General features: G+C 45.7%; 1 protein-coding gene across 1 annotated transcript in view; it reads left to right on the top strand.

Annotated features, from left to right (window-relative positions):
* Positions 1-20793, top strand: part of BNIP1 (BCL2 interacting protein 1) — a 37816-nt gene extending 17023 nt beyond the window's left edge. Inside the window, 3 exon segments of the mRNA XM_041749211.1 lie at positions 7930-8040; positions 20320-20388; positions 20391-20793. Coding sequence (XP_041605145.1) covers positions 7930-8040; positions 20320-20388; positions 20391-20707 — 497 coding nt within the window. The 3' untranslated portion in view covers positions 20708-20793.
* Positions 20794-21804: the final 1011 nt, after the last annotated feature.

Genomic DNA, 21804 nt, shown 5'->3' on the forward strand with positions numbered 1-21804 from the left:
TGGAGCAGAGGAGTGACTTGATATGACCTGTGTTGATAACTAAGTGAATGAGACAAGTGCAGAGCGGGGTGGCCAGTTGGGAGGACAGTGGCAGAGGTTGCAGATGATAGTGGCTTATACCTGACTGAGCTGTAGAGACGATGAGAAGTAGTCATATTCTAGATATATTTTGAAGCTAGAACCAATAGGGATAAGGTTCTTGAAGGAATGAATATCATTCTTGAAGGAGTGAGAGTTAAAACTATGAAATTCCTTTTTAAAAAATTTATTTTTGAGTAATCTGTACACCCAGAATGAGGCTTGAACTCACAACCCTGAAATCGAGTCGCACGCTCTACCATCTAGTCAGAGCCATCTAGTCTCACTGGCTCTCCAGTGAGCCAGTCTGGTGCTCCAAAACTATGAAATTCTTGGCCTAAGTAACTAAAGGAGGAAGAGATCAAGAGTTGGGTTTTGGACATGTTGAGATGTCTGTTAGACCCCCTGGTCAAGATGCCAGGTATGTATGTGGTTATGTGTGAGTCTGGGGTTTGGAGAGCAGTCAGGGCTAGAAGTGTAAATTTGGAAGAGGGCACATAGATGGGATTTAAAGCCATGAAGTTGGATGAGATCACCCAGAGATCTGAGTATAGATAAAGAAGAAATAATGACAAAAACGAGGAACCTGCAAATGAGACTGAGGAGGAATGCCCAGAGACAAGAGGAGGCACTCTTACTGGTCAGACTTCTTAGGGAGTCTGTTCTTTTAATCCCCCAAACAGGAGACTTTTTGATCTACAAGAATCTGTGTTTTTCATTATTGTCTTCATCGTCATCATCACTGTCATCATCACCAAAAACATCTACTATTTGTCAAGTTCCCACTGTGTGTAACCGAGGACTACGCAGACATGTAGTCCCCTGCCCCCCTTGCCTTTAAGGACAGCACAGAATGAAAATTGTGCCTGTGCACTGGCTGCCATAGGGGACCTGTGGAGGGAAGGAGCACCTGGGACAGGACATGGAAGAGTGTGCCTTCCCCATTGAACCACAGCTCTGTCTTCTTTTTACTGCTCAACTTCTGTGACATGGTCTGTTTCCTCACCTCCCACTTCCCGGTACACTGCACCCTGATTTCTGCTATAGTCACTCTCCCATCAACAAGCACCACTGGGGGGCCTCATTTACCTCCAGGCTGCTCATCTGAAGGCTGTTTGCCCCCCTATCCCTACCCCATCCTTAGCAGTTGTTGACCATGGTGGGTATTGATTCCTTCCAGAAACCTGCTTCTGTAAAACCATACTCTTAGTTTTCCTCTTATTCTCTGGCAAGTCTTGCTCACTCTTCTTTTTTAATCTTCAGCCTTAAGTGCTGGCTTATTAGAGCTTCTTCCCTCTTTTCTTTGTATATATTCTCTCACAGACAAGGTCATCTATATCCCCCACAGTTTAACAATCATCTAGATAATCACTGTCAATAATTCCAAAATTCTGTCTCCATTAAAGACTCTCAGGTGAGCTCCAGATCTCTATCATCGCCACCTTTTATCATCTCCATTCAGGTGTTTCTGTCTCTGAGACTCTTCAGGAGGGACCTCTCCCTCCCAGGTCTGGCTGAACTCTTTCCAACTTTCCTGTCTTCCCTGACACACCTCCCATTTCCCCTTCCCAGCTTCCTTTTCCCTTCGTCAAGCCCATCTGCTTGGATACCTCTTGCCACTAGCCCAGGAGAGGAGACTTCATTCAATATGGTTCTGAAGGAAGGCAGATACATTATGCTGGTGAATTTAGGAAGCCAGAAGGCTCTGTTGGAGGCAATTTGGCAGGGTGACCCAGTTTGGATATTTTTCTAAGGAAAAACAATAGTTAAAAAAAAAAAAAAGATAGTAAAATGTAAAGTAAGCTTGCTTTTCTTCCTTAACTAATGGTGGTCTTCCCTGGGGCCCTGACTGAGGGCTTGCCCAAGCTTTGTTTCTTCCCTAAACAAGAACAGAGTAAAAATAGCTGGGGGCTAATCTAAGAGATACCAGCGTGGAGTCTCAGCAGTTGTCAGGAATGAAAGGCTGCAGGCTGGAGTGAGGGAGAGGTGGGGTGTTACCAACCCCCACCACTCCCACCCACCCCAGTCCCCAAGAGTAGAGCCTGAGGGCCTGAAGTATTGGTCAACTTGCATTTTCAATGGGCTACAATACACAGGACCCCAGATCTGCCCTTTGGTGGCAGAGAGGCCTGGGTTCTAGTTGCAGTCTTCCTGGCCATATATCCCTGAGTGGGGATCACCCCTCTTGTTTTCTCATCTGGAACACAGGGACATTCAACAGCATTGACCTCTTAGGTGTGCTGGGAGATTAAAGAACAAAACTCACCCAAGAGCTCACAGGTCACCCTGATGACCACTGCCTTCATTCCCAGAAGAACATGGAGTGACCTCATTCCCCTTTCTCTTTGGGGCTTTATTTTGGAGGAAATGGTGGTTAAGTAAAGATGTTGCTGGAATTGGCACGGAATCAGGCCCAAGGATAGAGTAAAGTTTCTCAAATGGCAGAAAGCTGAGTGGGGCAGAACAGGTGGTGGCAAATTGGTCATCTTTCCCAAACCATCCAGGGGGAAAAGAAAAAAAGTCAATGGGAAAAATTAGCTCAATATAAAATGTTTTTGCTATTATTAAATCTTTGTTTCCTGTCCCCACCCCCCCACCCCCCGCCCCAGGCAGTCTGGCTCACTGGCAAAAAATGCTCCTAGATAAAATGAATCAATAAAGTAGCAAATGGGGCAGCCTGGGTGGGTCAGCGGTTTAGCACCCCCTGATCCTGGAGACCTAGGATTGAGTCCTATGTCAGGCTCCCTGCATGGAGCCTGCTTCTCCCTCTGCCTGTGTGTCTGCCTCTCTCTCTGTGTGTCTCTCATGAATAAATAAATAAAATCTTAAAAAAAAAAAAAAGTAGCAAATGAGTATGGACTGGAAAATGAGGAAATCGTGAATCAATTTTAATCTGTTTGGTATGAAAAACAGGAGGGCTCCTGATAGAAATGTCATAGTTTCTAAGAAAGGAGTTCTTAGTTTGCAAGAGATGGCCCTGCCATTGCATTCTCTGCCATTACCTGAACAGATTTGTGAACCAGTGGATTCAAGGACCAAGGGGCGGTGTGTTGTTAGACTCTGCAAGCTCCCGGCTGCCTTGCTGAATGACCTCAATCCACTTCACCCCCAATCCATTCCAGAATTATGCTGCATAGGTGCTTCAGCTGCCCTCTGTGTTGGGCACTAACGACAGAAGAGTAAGATTCCACCTGTCTTGTGGAGCCCACAGCCTGTTGGAGACAGACCTGGAGCTAGATAGTTCCCCTAGAGGATGGTAAGTGTCCTAAAGAGAGCCCCAGGGGTCCTGGGGATCACAAAGTGACTACTTTTTTAGACTGTTTAGAAGCAACAAAATGGTAGTCAAAATAAAATTAATAATCAATTATAATGAGGTCCAAAAGCAGCTCTTGGTGAGATTTCAGTAGGTGGTGATGTTAATTTACCGAGTGCTTACTGTGTGCCAGGCACTGTGCATTATTTCACTTAATTCATGAATTCTACCAATAGTTTTATTACAGCTGAGGCAGTTATGACCCAGAAAGGTCCAGAAATACACCCAAAGCCACACAGCTAGTAACTAGGGTTCAAACCCAGACCACTAGGCTCAAGAGTCTCTGGATTCTCCCAACAGTAGGAATAAGAGGCCAATAAAGTTCTGGGGACAGAGGTTCCTCAATGCAGACCCCACCCAGCAACTGTAATGATCTAAAGGGGAGGGTGGAGATGGTGGAGTTGAGGGTGCAAGGTTAGAAGATCCCTGTGTGAGGATGCCTGCTGAGCTTGGTCAGCACTGGGGCTTCAGGAACTACACAGCCACAGGAGCAAAAAGAAGGAATTCACTGTCACCTAGTGGTAAGGTCTTTAGACACAGCTGGATCTAGGTGCTCTAACAGAAATGTGAGGAACTGGTCTCCTTTGATCTCTCCCCTGTTTCCCTCCACGTACCTTTCTTCTGAGGTGGACTCTGACCAGGTAGCAGGTTTCCCCCTTCCTCCATGGGCAACTTCAGATTTATATCCACTCAGCTTGGAGTCCCTGAAAAGCCTTTCCCCTAAGAGTTCCTGAAAATACCTCAGTGGGTCCCTGCACTAGTCCCTGTGGCCCAGGGAACCAGGATGTCCTGATTGGTCAGGCCCTGGTCACATGCCCAGCATGGGCATTGAGTCAGCCCTGCTTGAACCAACCACAGAGTCGAGGGTGGGAGGGGGTGGTTCCTGCAAGGAAATAAGGGCCCTTAGACTGCCTTTTGCTAGGACAGTGGTGTGACCGCAGCAGGCTGTATGAAGGCCAGGGCTTACTTCCTTTGTAGGAAGGACCATACTTTTGCCAGTGGATTCTCTTATTGTGAAAACAATATATGTTCATTGCAGGGAATTTAGAAAACATAAACCGCACAAACACCTACTTCCAAAGATACACATTTATAATCTGATCTAGAGAGAATAGCCAGAAGCATTTGGGAGTGGATGCTGTATCTTTTTTCCTTAATTTTCTACCTTCAACAAGTATGGGATCATGTTGTATATCCTGTCTTTTTAATTTAAAAAAATAGTTGATCGAGATATATTTTATAATAGACTTCACTATTAAATTGTACAGTTTGATTATGTTTGTCATGTGTACCACCACAGTGAAGGTAATGAGCACATCCATTACCCCCAAAAATGTCCAAGTGACCCTTTGTAATCTTTAGTATATGTGCTACTGAAATGAACACATGACCTTTTGTAATCTGTTTGCCACCACTGCTCCCCTACCACTCCTGTGCTTTCTCCAGGTGACCACTGATATGCTTTCTATCACTATAGTCTAGATTGGACTTTTTAAATCACTTTATATAAATGGATCATATCATATATAGTATGTGGGGCATGTGGCTTTTTTCACTCAGTATAATTATTGGCCTTTTACCTCAGTATAATTATTTTGAGGTTTATTTGTGTTGTTAAATGTGTCAATAGTTCCTTTTTGTTGTTGAGTACTATCCTATTATTATGAACGTGTCGCAGTTTGTTTATCTGAGCTGGATAATGGACTTGCACACCCATGGTCATAGCGGCATTACTCACAGTAGCCTAGAGGTGGAAGGAACCCCAGTGTCCCATCAGTGGATGAATGGATAAACAAAATGTGGTTATACACACAGTGGAATATTACTAAGCCTTAAAAAGGAATGAAATTCTACCACATGCTACATGGATGTCGTACTTTGATGACATTATACTGAGTGAAATAAGCCAGACACAAGAGGACAAATATTGTATGATCTCCCCTATACAAGGCACCTTTTGTAATCAAATTCATAGAGACAAAGTAGAAGGGTGTGGCTGTTTGTGGAGCGGAGAGTAAGAAGGGACAATGAGGAGTTGCAATTTAAAACTTAATAGGGACAGAGTTTCAAGTTAGGATGACTCCGTTTAGGAAGAGTTCTGGAGATGGATGGTAGTGCTAAATGCCACTGATTGTATACTCAAAAAGGGCTAAAATGATAAATTTTGTGTTATGTATATTTTACCACACAAAAAGATTATTTTAAAGGAGAGAATAGATTTCCCAGCAACCCACTGAAGTGGCTCCAGATCTAAAGGAGAGCTGTTGGAGCCTGGGGCATTCTGAGACTGAGCCCTGAACAAGTCCTGACTCCAAACACTCATGGTCCTAGCACTGTGTCCCCCAACTCTGCTCTTCTCTGGGACATTTCATCCTCTCAACCTGTTCTTGGCAGGACACATGACCATTCACTGCTCTGGGATTTAAGAAGACAGAACTTTCCCACATTTAGTAAGAAAGATACTAGGGAAGGATTCGTGGGGCGCAGACACCAGAAACCTCAAAGTCATGTTCAAAACTCCCGTTTTCCTCTCCATGTTATTACCTCCTAGAGTGTGGCCATTCTTTTCCAAAGTGAACTTTCCTTTGGCTCTCCCTTTTCCTACTGCCCCAACTGGACTTGGGCTGGCTTATTGCAATAACTTTCTTTTGGGGGCGGGGGTAGGGAGGGTAGAGGGAGAGAAAATCTTAAGCAGTCTCCATGCCCAGTGCAGAGCCTGACTCAGGGTTTGATCTCAATCTCATGACCCTGAGATCATAACCTGAGCCAAAATCAAGGGTCGGATGCTTAACCAACTGAGCCACCAAGGTGTCCCATGCAATAACTTTCTGAATGGTCTCCCTACCCTAGGCTGTAAGTGATGGGCTTATTTAAGGTGAAGAAACAGCACATTTCAAGAATGTGAGGATGAATGGAGAGGTAAGTAGGCAAGATCATGGAGGAGGTGAGGGGAGAGGGTTCACTTTGGGAACAGGATTCAGGTTCCCTTGAATGTAAGAACATTTCGAGAGAGTGTGTATATGTGTGGAGACATCTGCTATCTCTGGTTTCTCTTTCATGAGGGTTCAAGGTAAGGTTAGGGGTGCTGAGAAGATGGACAAGACAAGGTCTCAAAAAAAAAAAAAAAAAAGACAAGGTCTCTTAGGGTGGTGGGTAGGATGACTGGTAGTGTTGGAGCCTTGCAGAGGTTCTGGGAACTTTGGTTCAGGAAACCACTGTGCAATTGCTTTAAAAGATGTTTGCAGATTTCTTGACATTCTTCCCATCAAAATGTGTAATCTAAGTCCTCTCCCCTTGAATATGGGCTGACTTAAGTGATACGCTTCTAATAACAGACTGCAGTGGAAGTGATGCTGTGTGACATCTGAGACTAGATCATAAGACAATATAGCATCCATCTGGCTCTCCCTCAGGACACTCACCCTTATAATCCAGCCACCATGCTGTGAAGACACCCAGGCCATGGGCAGCTCAGGTGGCTCAGTGGTTTAGTGCCGCCTTCAGCCCAGGGTGTGATCCTGGAGATCTGGGATCAAGTCCCACGTCGGGCTCCCTGCGTGGAGCCTGCTTCTGCCTCTCCCTGTGTCTCTGCGTGCCTCTCTCTCTCTCTCTGTCTCATGAAGAAAGAAAGAAAGAGAGAGAGAGAGAGAGAGAGAGAGAAAGAAAGAAAAGAAAAAGAAAAGAAAAGAAAAGAAAGAAGGAAAGGAAAGAAAGAAAGAAAGAGAAAGAAAGAAGAAAGAAAGAAAGAAAGAAAGAAAGAAAGAAAGAAAGAAAGAAAGAAAGAAAAGAAAGAAAGAGAAAGAAAGAAAAGGAAGGAAAGGAAGGAAGACGCCCAGGTCGAACAAGGAGGCCACCTGCTGGTGTTGGAGCCCACATGAGGTTTCCGCTGACAGCCAGCTTCAAATGCCGGGCATGTGAATGATGAGGGCTTCAAAATGACTCTGCACCAGCCGCCATCTGACTGCAACCATGTGAGCATGAGAGGCCCCAAGGAAGAAATGCCTGGCTGTACCCCACGAATCCCCAGAACACAAATAACAATGGCCAGGTTGTTGTTTGGCACCACTGTGTTTGGGATGATTTGTTACACAGCAGTAGATAGTTGGAGCATGCTACCAGACTGCCCTCAGAACATCAGCTCCTGGGGTTGGCATTGTCCTTATTGAATGAAAATTCTTTTTTTTATGGTAAAGTGATTCATTTCATGGTAAAAGTGATAACAGGTTCCTGTGAGAAAATTTGGAAAACATTGGCAATTTCAAAGAAGAAAAGATTACTTGAAAACCCACTACCCAAGGTCATCCCTAGCACATAACAGGCACTCAATAAATATTTACTAAGGAAGTAAATGAACCTGATGACTTGCCCACTAACCCCCTCCATTTTTGGACATTTAGGTTGTTTGCAGGTTTTTGGAGTAGTAGGGTTTTTTTTACCTCTGGAGTTCACTGTGCTGAGCAATATGGAAGCAGGGCACAGAGAATAGGTTGGGCAAGCCATTCTCTAAGGTTTGTAATCTTAACATTTGTCTCTCCCAGGTAGAAAAGCATTTCCTGGAGCCTTCAGCTTCCTCCCATTTGGGGTATTGACTCACCCCAGCTCAGAGATCGTAAACTTCTTCCTTCTGGAAAATGGATTTACAGAGGAAGGTGAGCTTTTAGGGATAATATTTATATCCATTTTTCAGTTGTGCTGCTCATGTTACTCAGGGTCATGCTGACTTCAAACACTTCTGTCCAGCAAGTATAGGCATTGCCATCAGCTATTCTCAGGAACAAATGTGGTTGTGTAATCCCAGGGCCTACAGAGAATGTGGCAGCAACTGAAACCAAATTATTTCACCATTTTCTAAAACAAAAACTGGAAAGCAAATAGTAGAGGTACTTTTGAGCAGATAATATTAGTGACCCAGAATTTTATCAATCATCTGACCAAAATACATCTAGTTCCTTCTGACTTGAAAATGGCCACTCATAAGGTTGACTTTTTTTCCTTCTGTATTTTAACACACTCAACATTGCTTTCTTCCCTAGTGTCCTGCAGTGATGTAACTGGTACAAGCAGAGCAGAGTTTAAGGGGGAGGCCTCTCTGGCTAACCAGGAGCACTTCTCTCCTTTATTTAGGGATGGGAAGTAGGTGTAGCTTAGCACAGATGAAGTTATTTGGTTGTGGTAGGAAACCATCTGGAAGAAGGACCCATATTCCTTTCCCTTGGGCAAGGAAGGGATGTCCCTCTTGCCCAGCCTCAGGATTGAGAGGCAAAGACCCTGTGGTGGCCATCTGCTGTGTCTGCTTGTCCTACATCTATTCCCCTTCATTTTCATCTGGAAATACCCTGCCTCTGCCAGTTTTTCTTTGGAGGACCACCCTTCCCCACTCTTTAGTCCATATGGTTAGAGTGGAGCTCACTCAACCCTTGATCCCAGGGTTAGAGATGTGACCTGGACAATCAGGGTCAGATTAGCTCAGTGATTGGCCCATATAACCAAAGCTAGGCTATGAAGCAGTCCTAGGACATTTGCTGGAATTCTGCAGAAAGAAACATTCTCTTTTGCTGGGATTGCCAAACTCCTAGGAAGGATCCCGGAACTCCTATCTTCAGAGGAGCCTGTCTAGAAGAGAGCCAAGAGACAGACAGCATCCTCCTGAGATAACTTAAGTCCCAGGATCGAGCTATGCCTAAAACCAGCCGTATCTCTGATCTTCCTATTTAGATCATCCCAAATTAACGTATTTACTTTGGGTTCTGTCACTTGCAACTCAAAAGGTCCTTAATCATAGAGCCCTTATGTATTGGAGGAGAGAGAAATTAAGAGGAAGGGAACTGGCAGGCAAATCCCTGTCCCCAGAAGGCCTCCAGACAGGGGCCCTCCACATCAGTATGGCCTAAAACATAACAGTTTTTGTCTAGAGCTTTCCCTATAAAGGCCCCTGGCCCCATTGGCCTTGTGGTTTACTTTGACCACCAGTTGTTCAGTTGACTGTGAACTGGTCTTAACCCATTGCTGGGATTAACATTGCCCCCAATGGGATTAACATTGCCCCAAAGTCTGGAATTTGGCCCTTGACGTTAAGCCTGACCCTTGGCTTATCACAGGGAATGAATGTGGGATGCCTGCTTGAATCTGACCACTGACCAAGGATAAAGAAATTGGATGTCAAAAGCTTTCCAGCTCCACTGGTGTTCCCTATTTGGGTTGCAGCCTCATTACCTTCTCACAGCTTCCCTACCCTGTCACTGGCCAAGCTGGAAACTCAACGTCCTTCCCATCTCCTTTGTCTTTATTACCTCTGACTTGTGATGAGGCTCCTACTTCCACATAAATACTTGATATGGAGAAATTGTGACCATATTAAAAAATCCTATGAAGTTCTTACATTATAATTGCCAAGTAAAAGAAAAAGGAGGTTCTTTAAATGTAGTTTTGACCACTGTAAATTTTTTGAGATGACAAAACAAAATTTTCCAAACCATCTTTTTCAAACTACTTGTGTTATAAAAGCAAAACTTCTTGGCAGTGATGACTATTAAGAATTTGAAGCACTCAGGATGCCTGGGGGGCTCAGCAGTTGAGTGCCTACCTTTGGCTCAGGGCATGATCCTGGTGTTCTAGGATCAAGTCCCACTTTGGGCTCCCCGTGGGGAGCCTGCTTCTCCCTCTGCCTGTATCTCTGACTCTGTCTCTCTCTCTGTGTCTCTCATGAATAAATAAATAAAATATTTTTTAAAAATCTGAAGCACTCATCATTAAAGAAGAGATTGAAGGTGGACATCACCCTGCAGGCTGACATGAAAGGTACATTCATGGAAGGAAATTCTCATTCAGATTTTTGACAATATTTCATTCAAATTTCCTATTAAGTAAGTTTCCTCTTTTTTATAATTTATTTTAAAATCAGAATTATGTAATATGAAAGTGTGAATTTTTTCCCTAAGCCCATAGAGAAACGTCTAAAACCCCCTTGTCTGCTGCAGCTTGCCATAGCAACATGGTAAAACTACTTTCTACCCTTTGGTTGTCTGATGTATCTCTTTAAAAAGTCTGACAACAAGGAATCCAGAAGCTTAGATCTAACATCCTTACTGTCATCATCTTTCTAATCCAGACCCAACACCCACTTGTATCTTCTCCTCTGTACTCATCTCAGGACCCTACTGAAAGCCTGCAGCTAGTCCACTAATAGAGTGAAAGACAAAACCAGTTTAATATCACTGTGTGAGGAATAGAGGTGTGATGCCTATCGTTTCTCTGCTTTTCAAATTGGTTAGGAGAATAGCATGATTATCTCTTGAATAAAACTGACACGTAGAAATTCTCTCATATGCAAATTCTATATGGAAGAAGACCCATCTCCAAAACGTATGTGAGAACAAGATGATGTCTCTTTAGAAAAGTGAGTCCACAGTGTGTTAAAACACAAAATCTGAAGTCTTTGCAGATTGTAACTCCTTGGCAGATGTTTGCCAGTTAACAGAAAAGCATAAAACCACATGTTCACTTGAGCATTTATCCCAGAGAAATGAAAGTTTACATCCTCACAGAAACCTGTAGACAAGTGTTCAGAGTGGCTTTAATAGCCCCAAACCAGAAACAACTCAAGTGTCGTCCAGTGGGTGAACAACTAATCAAATTCTAGTACATCCTTACAATAGAATACTCCTCACAATAAGAAGGTTCAAACTGTCCATATGTACAGCAACCTGGAAGGGTGTCATGGGAATGATGCTTCATGAAGAAAGCTGATCTCAAAGGTCTATGTGCCTATGAGTCCATTTATATAACATTCTCAAAATGACAAAACTAAGCAGATGGAGAACAGATTAGAGACTGCCACAGGATGGTGGGGGGCGGGGCTGTGGCTGTGAAGGGGTAGTATAAGGGACTTCCTATGTGGGCATGGAATGGGTCTGTCTTGATTGCAGTGGTGGTTATACCAGTCTATTCATGGGATAAAATAACACAGAAACACACACAAATGAACATGTGAAAACTGGTGCAGAGTAAGGCCGGTGGTCTAGTTAACCATAGTATATCCACATCAGTCTCCTTTGATTTTAGACTACGGCTCTAAAAGATGTTACCATTGGGGGAGGCTGGGTGAAGAGTCGATGGGATCCTGTGTACTATTTTTGCAACTTTCTGAGAGTCTAATGATTTCCAAATACAAAGTTTTTAAAAACCCCAAACATTAGGGATACTGCAGATGAATATAAATCAGAAAAGAAGGTTTCTTGCTAGACTCTGGGGTTCATTTTACTTGAGCTTGACTCACTAAGTACTGTTCAGGAGCTCAAGTCCAAGTGCAGAGTGTCATGTGTCCTATGTGCTTGTGAATTTGACTTGTCTGTTCCCCACTAGAAAAGATGAGGCTGCAGCTCATCAAGTGAAATGAGATGTGGCTTTAATTCCTAGATTCTCGGTCCCCTCCAGCCCCACAGTCATCCATTTGGTTGGGGACCAAAGGTCACTGATGGGGGAAGTGCTTCCCTCTTGTCTCACTTTTCACCCCCCTGGCAGTGGCCATGGCTCTTTTTAACAGAGTGGTCCTTCCAGGGTGTGGCCTCCTGTGGCCCCTGTCTTCCCCTCCTCACTGGGTGTGGTGCTCACTCAGGAGGCCATCCAGTGCCCCCATCACTGGCTTCAAAGGCGGCCCTTTCAAGGAAGCAGACAGCTCAGCTGTCCGTGCCCTGTGAATGGTTATGAATTGAGGCGGGAATTCTAGAGAATCACGAGCAGCTCTGATTCCCATGCGTAGGGCCACTCAAACCACCTGGGTTTGAAGCCCCAGCTGGGGTGTCTGTGCAGCTTCCAGCAGAGCAGAGTTCAGGGAAGGAAAACAGATGGCTGAGTCATTAGTGGAGGACAGGGGACAATATCCTCAGGCCACGAATCCAGGGCTCCGGATGGGTTTCAGCATCCTCTGGGAAGCTCTGAGCCTCTGGAGAAATAATCCAGTGATGCCGCCAGCCTCAACAGCACCTTTGGGGAGTTTGAAAAGTGTGCCCCTCTGAGGGGGTCACAGGTCCTCGGCCAGTTTAGGGAAAGCACAGATGGCCAGAGGAGAAGACTGGAAGGCAGCCTGGGACAGGCTGTGAAGAACTTTAACTTTCATGCCAAGGGGTCTGAACCTCATTCCATGCTTGAGCAGAGAGCCAGGTTTTGTAAGTCAAGTGAGGTATACCCCAAAATCTAGACCTGAAGGAAATCTTGTTTTCTACCCAGTGGACGTAATTGACGGTGGTGGTTTTGAAACACAGCCATGGGTCCATTGACACTTCTCTTTTGGAGGCATTGTCTCCATCTACGTCCATAGGCTCCATGTCCTTCCTCCTTTTTTTTTTTTTAATTTTTAAAATTTATTTATGATAGTCACACAGAGAGAGAGAGAGAGGCAGAGACACACACAGGCAGAGGGAGAAGCAGGCTCCATGCCCCGGGAGCCCGACGTGGGATTCGATCCCGGGTCTCCAGGATCGCGCCCTGGGCCAAAGGCAGGCGCCAAACTGCTGCGCCACCCAGGGATCCCATGTCCTTCCTCTTGAAACTCTGAAGGCTTGGGACTGTTTTGATGAATGGGGTACGGTGGAGGTGATTCTATATGACTTCTAAGGTTAAGTGATGAAAGGCCGTATAGCTTCCACCTGGTTCTCCTGAACCCTTGCCCTTGGAAAACTGAGCTGCCATGTAAGTTCAACTATCCTGAGGCCACCATGCTATGAGGATCCCAATCCATGTGGAGAAGCCAGTGTAGATGCTGGCTCTCAGTTTACTTTGGGGCCAGTCCTTGGGTCATCCCAGCCCAGGCAGTAGACAAGTGAATGAAGAAGGCTCCAGGTGATTCCAGCCCCTGGATGTTGCAGTCTCCCAGCTAGGGCTCTAGATAGAATAGAGACAAGTCATTCACACCATGCATCATCTGGATTGTTGGCCCACAGAAGAGTTAAATGATTGTTGTTATTTTATGACACTAAGTTTGGTTTGTCACACAGCAATAGATAACTGGAACATTATCAATAATCTGAGTAAGCCCCAGATCTTAACCTTATATGCTTTCACTTGGGCAAGGCATGAAGTAAGATTGTGGGAATGGGGCCTAGTGAGTGAGTGGTGGGGCCAGCAAAAACACTGTACCTGGCAAGGAACACCCACCTGATGGCCCTGGGGTGAGGCCTTTGTGACATCTGTATTAAACCAGTAACACCTTGGTAAATGTGAACGAAGAATTGAGGCACACCCCAAACCAACTATTTGGGGTGATCTCAGAGGCCCAACTATTGGATAGGACTATAGTTTGTGATGCATAAGCCTCCTCTATTGTGTTGTGCCCATCTAGAGAAACAAGAATGTGATTGTTTCAGCCATGAGGATAGTAAAGAGCTGCCCCCGAGGCCTCACACTACCCACCAGCTCTGTCCATCTTAGAGGAGTGGGTCCTCACCTCCCTTGCCTCTGGTTCCAGTCTCACCCACAAATGCCTCTTCATGATGGTAGTGCCCTTGTCCTGTCACCTCTGACCCAGACTCTTCACCACCCTGCCTACTACCCCCACCTCTGGGCCTCCAGGCCTCCACATGTGTCCCCAGGACCTAGCACAGTATCTACACATAGTAGCTGCTCATTAAGTATTTGGCACATGAGTAGATGCCTTAAAACAACATAAAATTACTGTTGTACAATTCTAGAGACTAGAAGTTTGAAATCAAAGTATTGACAGGGCTGTTGCTCCCTCTGAGAGCTTGACAGGAGAATCCTTCCTTGCTTCCTCTAGCTTCTGGTAGTTGCCAGCAATCTCTGACATCCCTTGGCTTGTAGATGCATCGCTTCAATCTTGGCCTACACCACCACATGGCTGTCTGCTCCCTCTGTGTCTTCAGTCTTTTTCCTCTGTGCACATCTATCTCTGTGTCCAATTTGCCCTTTCAATAAAGAGACCAGAGTCATACTGGATTTGGGCCTACCCGAATGACCCCATCTTTTTTCTTTCTTTCTTTCTTTCTTTCTTTCCTTCTTTCTTTCTTTCTTTCTTTCTTTCTTTCTTTCTTTCTTTCTTCTTTCTTTTTTTTTTTTTTTTTGTAAAGATTTTATTTATTCATGAGAGACACACAGAGAGAGGCAGAGACATAGGCAGAGGGAGAAGCAGGCTCCTTGTAGGGAGCCCGATGTGGGACTCAATTCCGGAACTCTGGGATCACGCCCTGGGTGGAAGGCAGATGCTCAACCGCTGAGCCACCCAGGGGTTCCTTGAATGACCCCATCTTAATTAATTACATGAGCAATGGCCATGTTTTCAAATAAGGTCACATTCTGAGGTATAAGGTGTCAGGACTTCATGTATCTTTGTGGAGGGCAAAATTTAACTTATAACAGCTAGGATAACATAAGTCCAGCCCTGAGATAAGGATCTGCTCCCAGGATGCTGATCAAAAGCCTTCTGAGGGATCCCTGGGTGGCGCAACGGTTTGGCGCCTGCCTTTGGCCCAGGGCGCGATCCTGGAGACCCGGGATCGAATCCCACGTTGGGCTCCCGGTGCATGGAGCCTGCTTCTCCCTCTGCCTGTGTCTCTGCCTCTCTCTCTCTCTCTCTCTCTCTCTCTCTCTCTCTCTCTCTCTCTGTGACTATCATAAATAAATAAAAATTTTAAAAAAAAAGCCTTCTGAGGGGCACCTGAGTGGCTCAGTAATTTGAGGGTCTGCCTTTGGCTCAGGTCCTGATCCCAGTGTCCTGGTATCTAGCCCCGTGTTGTGCTCCCTGCTCAGTGAGGATCTGCTTCTCTCTCTCCCTCTGCCTCTCCCCCTGCTTGTGCTCTCTCTCACTCACTCCCTCTCAAATAAATAAATATATAAATCTTTAAAAAAAAAAAAAAAAAGCTTTCTGAGCCAGCAGGATGAGGATAAGAACCCAGTCTGAGGGGTTCACCCTGTGACCAGTGGAGCATCCACACAGGGTGCTGAGATACCCTAGTGTATCAGCTATACCATGAGCTTATCATGTCTTGTAAATGTACTCCCTTTTTTTCCTTTTAGTACATCTCTTCATAGGGCAGCACTCATTATCACATATAATTATTTTATTCACTATAAGCTTGAAGAGGGGCAGAATCCTTATGTATCTTATTAACTCTTATATCCCTAGTTCCCAGCACAATGTCTCATTAAATATTGAGTACATACATAAATGAATAAATGAATAGTGACTTGTTGGAGGGGAGAAGGGTTTCAGAAGGCTCCCTTTGAACCACTGTGGAGAGACAGAGACTGAACTGAGGGACCAAGGAGGTGGGTGCAGCCATCGGCTGCAACATTGAGAGCATTTGAAAATTGATTTGTGGAGGTTTCAACCTGAAAGCAAAATTGCTGCCTGTCCTTCCAGGAGATGAAGCACCCATATCCAGTGGTCATGGCCTCTGGGAGCCAGGATGGTGCTAGGTAGGGGTCAGCACATGTCTAGTGCCATGGACAGACCAGTAGGTGGGAAATATAGATCAGCATGAAAGCAGGCAGTGGTCTGCCCCTGGCTCCCTCCTTCTCAAAGGTGTGATGATCAAATATGACCCAGTGAGGCTTGTTAACCCACCCCTTCCCAGACCTATCTAGCCCATTATAGGTCTAAGCCCCTTCCTTTCTGGTCTGCAGCCAAGGTGACCAGGGCAGGGATAGCAGGGCAGATGAATGCACTTAGCAAACCCTCTTGCAAGAAACAGGCATACAAATCCAAACCACAATGAGATACCACTTTACACTGGTGACAATGGCTAAAATTAACAAGACAGGAAACAACAAATGTTGGCGAGGATGTGGAGAAAGGGGAACCTTCTCACACTGTTGGTGAGAACGCAAGCTGGTGCAGCCACTCTGGAAAACAGTATGGAGGTTCCTCAAGCAGTTAAAAATAGAGCTACTGTATGACCCAGCTATTGCACTACTGGGTATTTACTTCAAAGATACAGATGAGTGAAACAACGGGACACCTGCACCCCAATGTTCACAGCAGCAATGTACACAGTAGCCAAGCTGTGGAAGGAGCTGAGATGTCCTTCGATAGATGAATGGATAATGAATATGTGGTCTATATATACAATGGAATATTACTCAGCCATCAGAAAGGATGAATACCCACCATTTACATTGATGTGGATGAAACTGGAGGGTATTATGCTGAATAAAATAAGTCAATCGGAGAAAGAAAATTATCATATGGTTTCACTCATATCATATAAGGAATAGTGAAAGGGACCATAATGGAAGGAGGGGAAACTGAATGAAAAAAAAAAAAATCAGAGGGGACGCCTGGGTGGCTCAGCGGTTGAGCACCTGCCTTCAGCTCAGGTCGTGATCCCGGGGTCCTGGGATCAAGCCCCACGTCGGGCTCCCTGCATGGAGCTTGCTTCTCCCTCTGCCTGTGTCTCTGCCTCTCTCTCTCTCTCTCTCTCTCTCTCTGCCTCTCATGAATAAATAAATAAAATCTTAAAAAAAGAAAAAGGAAAAATCAGAGAGGGAGACAAACCATGAGAGATTCCTAACTCTGGGAAATAAACTGAGGGCTGCTGGAGGGAAGGTGAGAGAGGAGGGGGTAACTGGGTGACAGGCATTAAAGAGGGCATGTGATGTGATGAGCACTTGGTGTTATATGTAACTGATGAATTATTGAAAACCACATCTGAAACTAATGATGTGTTATATGTTGGCTAATTGAATTTAAACAAAAAAAAAAAAAGAGAGAAGAGAAGAAAAGAAAGTCATACTAGCCAGCTGCTAGCCCATGAATAGACAGAAAACATTATAGTAGCTTTCTGTTCAGACTACAGTATCTTTCTGTTCATACAAACCCCACTCAGCAATTTCCAAACCCTTTAACTAGTCCCGTCCAGTGAGTGCTTCCATGTCCCAGTGTCCACACACAGCATCTCTGTGAGGCAGGACCCAGTGTCCACACACAGCAGCTCTGTGAGGCAGGACATCGTTGTGCATACCCCAACGACGCACAAGAACCTGAAGTGCAATAGAGTGAAGTGCCCTGACCAAGGTCACACAACTGGTAAGCGACACCCAGGCTGTCTGTATCCAAAGCCTGTCCTCTACCCACACTGCAACCCAACCTCCAGTTCGATCCACTTGGGATCATCTATGAGGAAACTCAGCTTTGGGGCCTCAGACTGAAACTACCTCAGGCCCAGTCTCCTGCTTGAGGCAGTAACCCATGGAAAGTGGGGAAGGGAACTGACATTTGTTGAGAGCCTGTAATCATTCCATTTTATACTCCTAACAATGTGGTGTGGGGGGCTTTAATAGCCCCATTGAAACAGGGAAATGAAATCAGGTGGTTTCATGATGCTAGAGCTAGGTCAGGTGGTTTCATGATGCTAGAGCTAGGTCAGTGGGTGCTAAAACCAGTGCTTTTGCTACTACCCCATGATCCTTTCCAGAAGAAGACCTCCTCACACATCCCTGTGTACTCCCCCAGACAACAGATCCTTGTCCATTCCACAAGCCCTGCTTGCCTGAGGCTGTAGGATACGGCCGGTCCTCCCTCAGGACTGGATTCTGTGGAGAGAAGAGGATAGGGACTGTAGTGCCGGGTTGGGCTGAGTGTCATTTAGGGATGGGAACAGCCCTTATGCTGGCCAAGGCCCAGCTGGAGCGAGACCCCAGGTGACCATGGCCCTCAGGAGCCTTTTTCTTTTTTTTTAAAGATTTTATTCATTTATCGATGAAAGACACACACACAGAGAGAGAGAGAGAGAGAGAGAGAGGCAGAGACATAGGCAGAGGGAGAAGCAGGCTCCTTGTAGGGAGCCCAATGTGGGACTTGATCTCAGACCCTGGGATCCCAGCCTGAGTCTAAGGCAGATGCTCAACCGCTGAGCCACCCAGGCGTCCCTCTCAGGAGCCTTTCTTACACATTCAGAATAAGGATAGTTTGCAGATAACTGATGAAGGTTGACAAGGCCCTGGGATGAGATAGCCTAAGAGATAACCCTTGAGCTCCAATGGCCTACCTTGTTCGCCAGATGTTCACCCAACCCTGGGCAGAGGGGAGGGGAAGGGAGGAAGGGAAGAAGGAGGAGAGGGCAGGTACAGAGGCTGAATGCTTGGATTCTGAAGTCAGACCACCTAGGCTCACATTCTGGCTTTCACTGTGACGCTGCCATCACAACATTTGCCATGTCCTCTCACACTGGCTACTTGCAATTCTTTCTGTATCAGCTGACTATGGCCACAGTAATGCTGCATAACAACAACAACAAAACCACTGAGCCTTAGCAGCACTCAACAGTAAGCGTTAAATTAACTCTATGGCTCTTATGAGCCTGCTGCATCTGGCGAAGGGTAGACTGATACAGGCCAACTAGCCCCACTGTATGTTTCTCTCTCCTCTTTCAACAACCAGAAGGCCAGCCTGGGCTTGGTGTTCTCAGGGTGAAGGCAGAAGCACAGGACGACAAGACCAACCATGCAAGTGCCCGTCCAGCCTCTGCCGCTATTTCATTTGCTAACATCCTATTGGCCACGCAAGTCACATGACCAAGTGCAGCCTGAGGGGCCAGGGGTATCTGCTCTGCTCATGGGAGTAGGCAGATGAGAGCAAACATATGGAAATAATAAGCATATCCACCACATATCCCCTCCATACCATGAGTTCCGGTGGGATGCTTATTGCTCGCTGGATTTCTAGTCCCTGTTATAAGGGCTGGACACAGAATAAGTTCTCAACAGATGCTAATAACGAGAGCTAATATTTAAGAGACCTTAAATGTAAGAATAAGAAGACTTACTGTGTCAGGCACTGTACTAATAGCTTTACTTCTATGTTCTTATTTAAATGTCCTATTGTGATGTAGTTCCTCATAGTCCCATTATACAGACAAGAGCACTGAAGTCCAAGGAAGCTAAGTGGCCCCAGGTCACATGGCTGTGTGAGAGTCAGAACACAGCCTAGGCAGCCTGGCATAGAGTCTGAGCTCCTATAAACCATTAAATGAGCCCAGGGGAGAGAATGCTGAGCTTAGCTGGGGCAAGTGGCAGTGGCATGATGGAGGAGGCATACTTTGCCCTAGATTTGAAGAATGAGGAAGACTTACCAGGGAGTCAGTTTGGGGAGGGCATTCCAGACACAGGGAGGGGATTATGCAAAGGTGCAGGACAGTGATAGTTTGTGGGAGAGCATATTTCTGATGCCTACAGGTGGGAGATGAGGCTGGAGAGATGAGCAGGGGTAATTAGATGGAAGAAATTGCTCATTCTCTCCTTTTTGTACTGTAACAGTTTTTCGGTGGGCATGAACATAGATACCAACTTATTTACCTCCATGTGTTAGGCTTCTCTGCAGCTAGGTAGGAATGGCAAACTAAATGCTTTCAGATAGTGGGACAAGAGTTAAAGTTCTAAGTGAAACTTCTAGATTGTGTCCTTAAAGGAAGACAAGGGCCTCTCTCTACTATTCCCTCCTCCTCCTGACTAGAATGCAGATGGGATGGTGGAACCATCTCAGAATGGGAGGTTGTTGCTGCATATTGAGAACAAATTGCAGACCAAGATAGAAAGAGCCCAGATTCCCAATACCATCAAATCATAAGTTGGAACAAACTTTGCACAAAAGAGAAATAAACTTCCCCTTTGTTTAAGCCATTCTAGTATGGGGGTGCTAGTTACAGCCACGTTTTAACCTAACTATCGTACCATGCAATTTCATAGTACCCTGCAGAGGAGTTTGTTCTATCCCCAGATCAGGGGTTACAAACTCAAAGGCTTATAGGCACCAGGCAAGCCATGCTCATGAGTAAGGCAGACTGGGTGCTTCTTTTCACCAAGAAATATCTTCTCTCCTGTTTGAGACACAGGATCCTCTTCACTCTTCACCTAGCTTTAATTTTTCCGAGTTTGCAAGACAAGGACATAAGAAATCCTTCTCCGGCCTTTCCAACTAGGGCCCGGCAGAATGGCTCCTGCAAAGAAGGGTGGCGAGAAGAAGAAGGGCCGTTCTGCCATCAACGAGGTAGTACCAGAGAATACACCATCAACATTCACAAACGTATCCATGGAGTGGGTTTCAAGGAGCGTGCCCCTCGGGCACTCAAAGAGATCCGGAAATTTGCCGTGAAGAAGATGGGAACTCCAGATGTGCGCATTGACACCAGGCTCAACAAAGCTGTCTGGGCCAAAGGAATAAGGAATGTTCCATACCGTATCCGTGTGTGGTTGTCCAGAAAACATAACGAGGATGAAGATTCACCAAACAGGCTCTACACACTGGTTACCTATGTACCTGTCACCACTTTCAAAAATCTACAGACTGTTAATGTGGACGAGAACTAATCGCTCATTGTCAAATAAAGGTATAAAACTGAAAAAAAAATCCTTCTCCATTCTCAACTCTGCTCTAAGAGGAACAGCTGGTGCCCCTCATTGTTGGGAGACAATAGGGAGTGGTGAGGACTGTGGTGAATTGGAGGACAGATGCCTCAGTCAGGGAGCAGCTGCTGCTCAGCCTCTCCTAGGGGCCACCATGTGGGAGCATGAACCCCCATGACCAGATAACTCCATTTTTCAAGTGTAATAATCTGAATTTTTAAACTTAGCACCATCTGTGTAGTGGAGGAGCACAGAGCCTCCTGAGAAAGCAGCCAAACTCAGAGGCTTCATTCACGTGGTAAGAGCTCCGGTCCAATGGACATTCCTGCAGCTTCTCCAAACAGTAGCATGAGGCCAGTGCACAGTAGACCACCTGGGAGCAAAATGGTGTGGAATAAAAAGAAGATAGTCTGGACCAGCACCGTCCTGAGCTTCGCCATTATGATAAGGAAGAACTACAAGGCATTTATTTTCCGGGCTCTTGGCATAATCTTGACAGGTGTTACATAAATATTCATGAAAATCACATACATGGCATTCATTTAAAAAAAGAGAACCCTGTGTGGGCTAAACATTCAGTTTACAAATCTCAACTCTAGTGACTGGAAAGCATGATAGAATTTTGAATGAGGCCCTTGTGGGAAGAGATTTATGTGGAGAACCGACAGGAGAGTGAGAGAGAGCGTCAGTGTCCCAGGCTGGTTGGAGGCAATGAGCCTGATAAGATGCCGACTGTGGGCTGAGGGAGGACAGGCCAGAGCCCAAGGCCGCTGGTAGGGAGGGGAGTGGACTGGCCTCTTCCCTGGCTTGCATCTGGCTGTGCTTTGGGAGGAGCTGGCTCCATGGTGCAGGCTCAGGAAGGTTTCGGGGGGGATGCTGGCCCTGCAGAGTTACCTCTCTCAGGAGCCTCATCCCTGATGCGCTGCAGCCCACCTAGAGCATCAGCAACGCAGTTTGGAAGCTACACAGGAGCTCCGAGGGGAAAGGCAACATTTCCCACGGTGTAGTTCCTACGGTGCGAGCCTTGGGTCCCTGGGGGCGTGAAAGACTATTTTACATGG

The sequence above is a fragment of the Vulpes lagopus genome, chromosome 3 (assembly GCF_018345385.1).
Source record: "Vulpes lagopus strain Blue_001 chromosome 3, ASM1834538v1, whole genome shotgun sequence".
Classification (NCBI taxonomy): Eukaryota; Metazoa; Chordata; class Mammalia; order Carnivora; family Canidae; genus Vulpes; species Vulpes lagopus.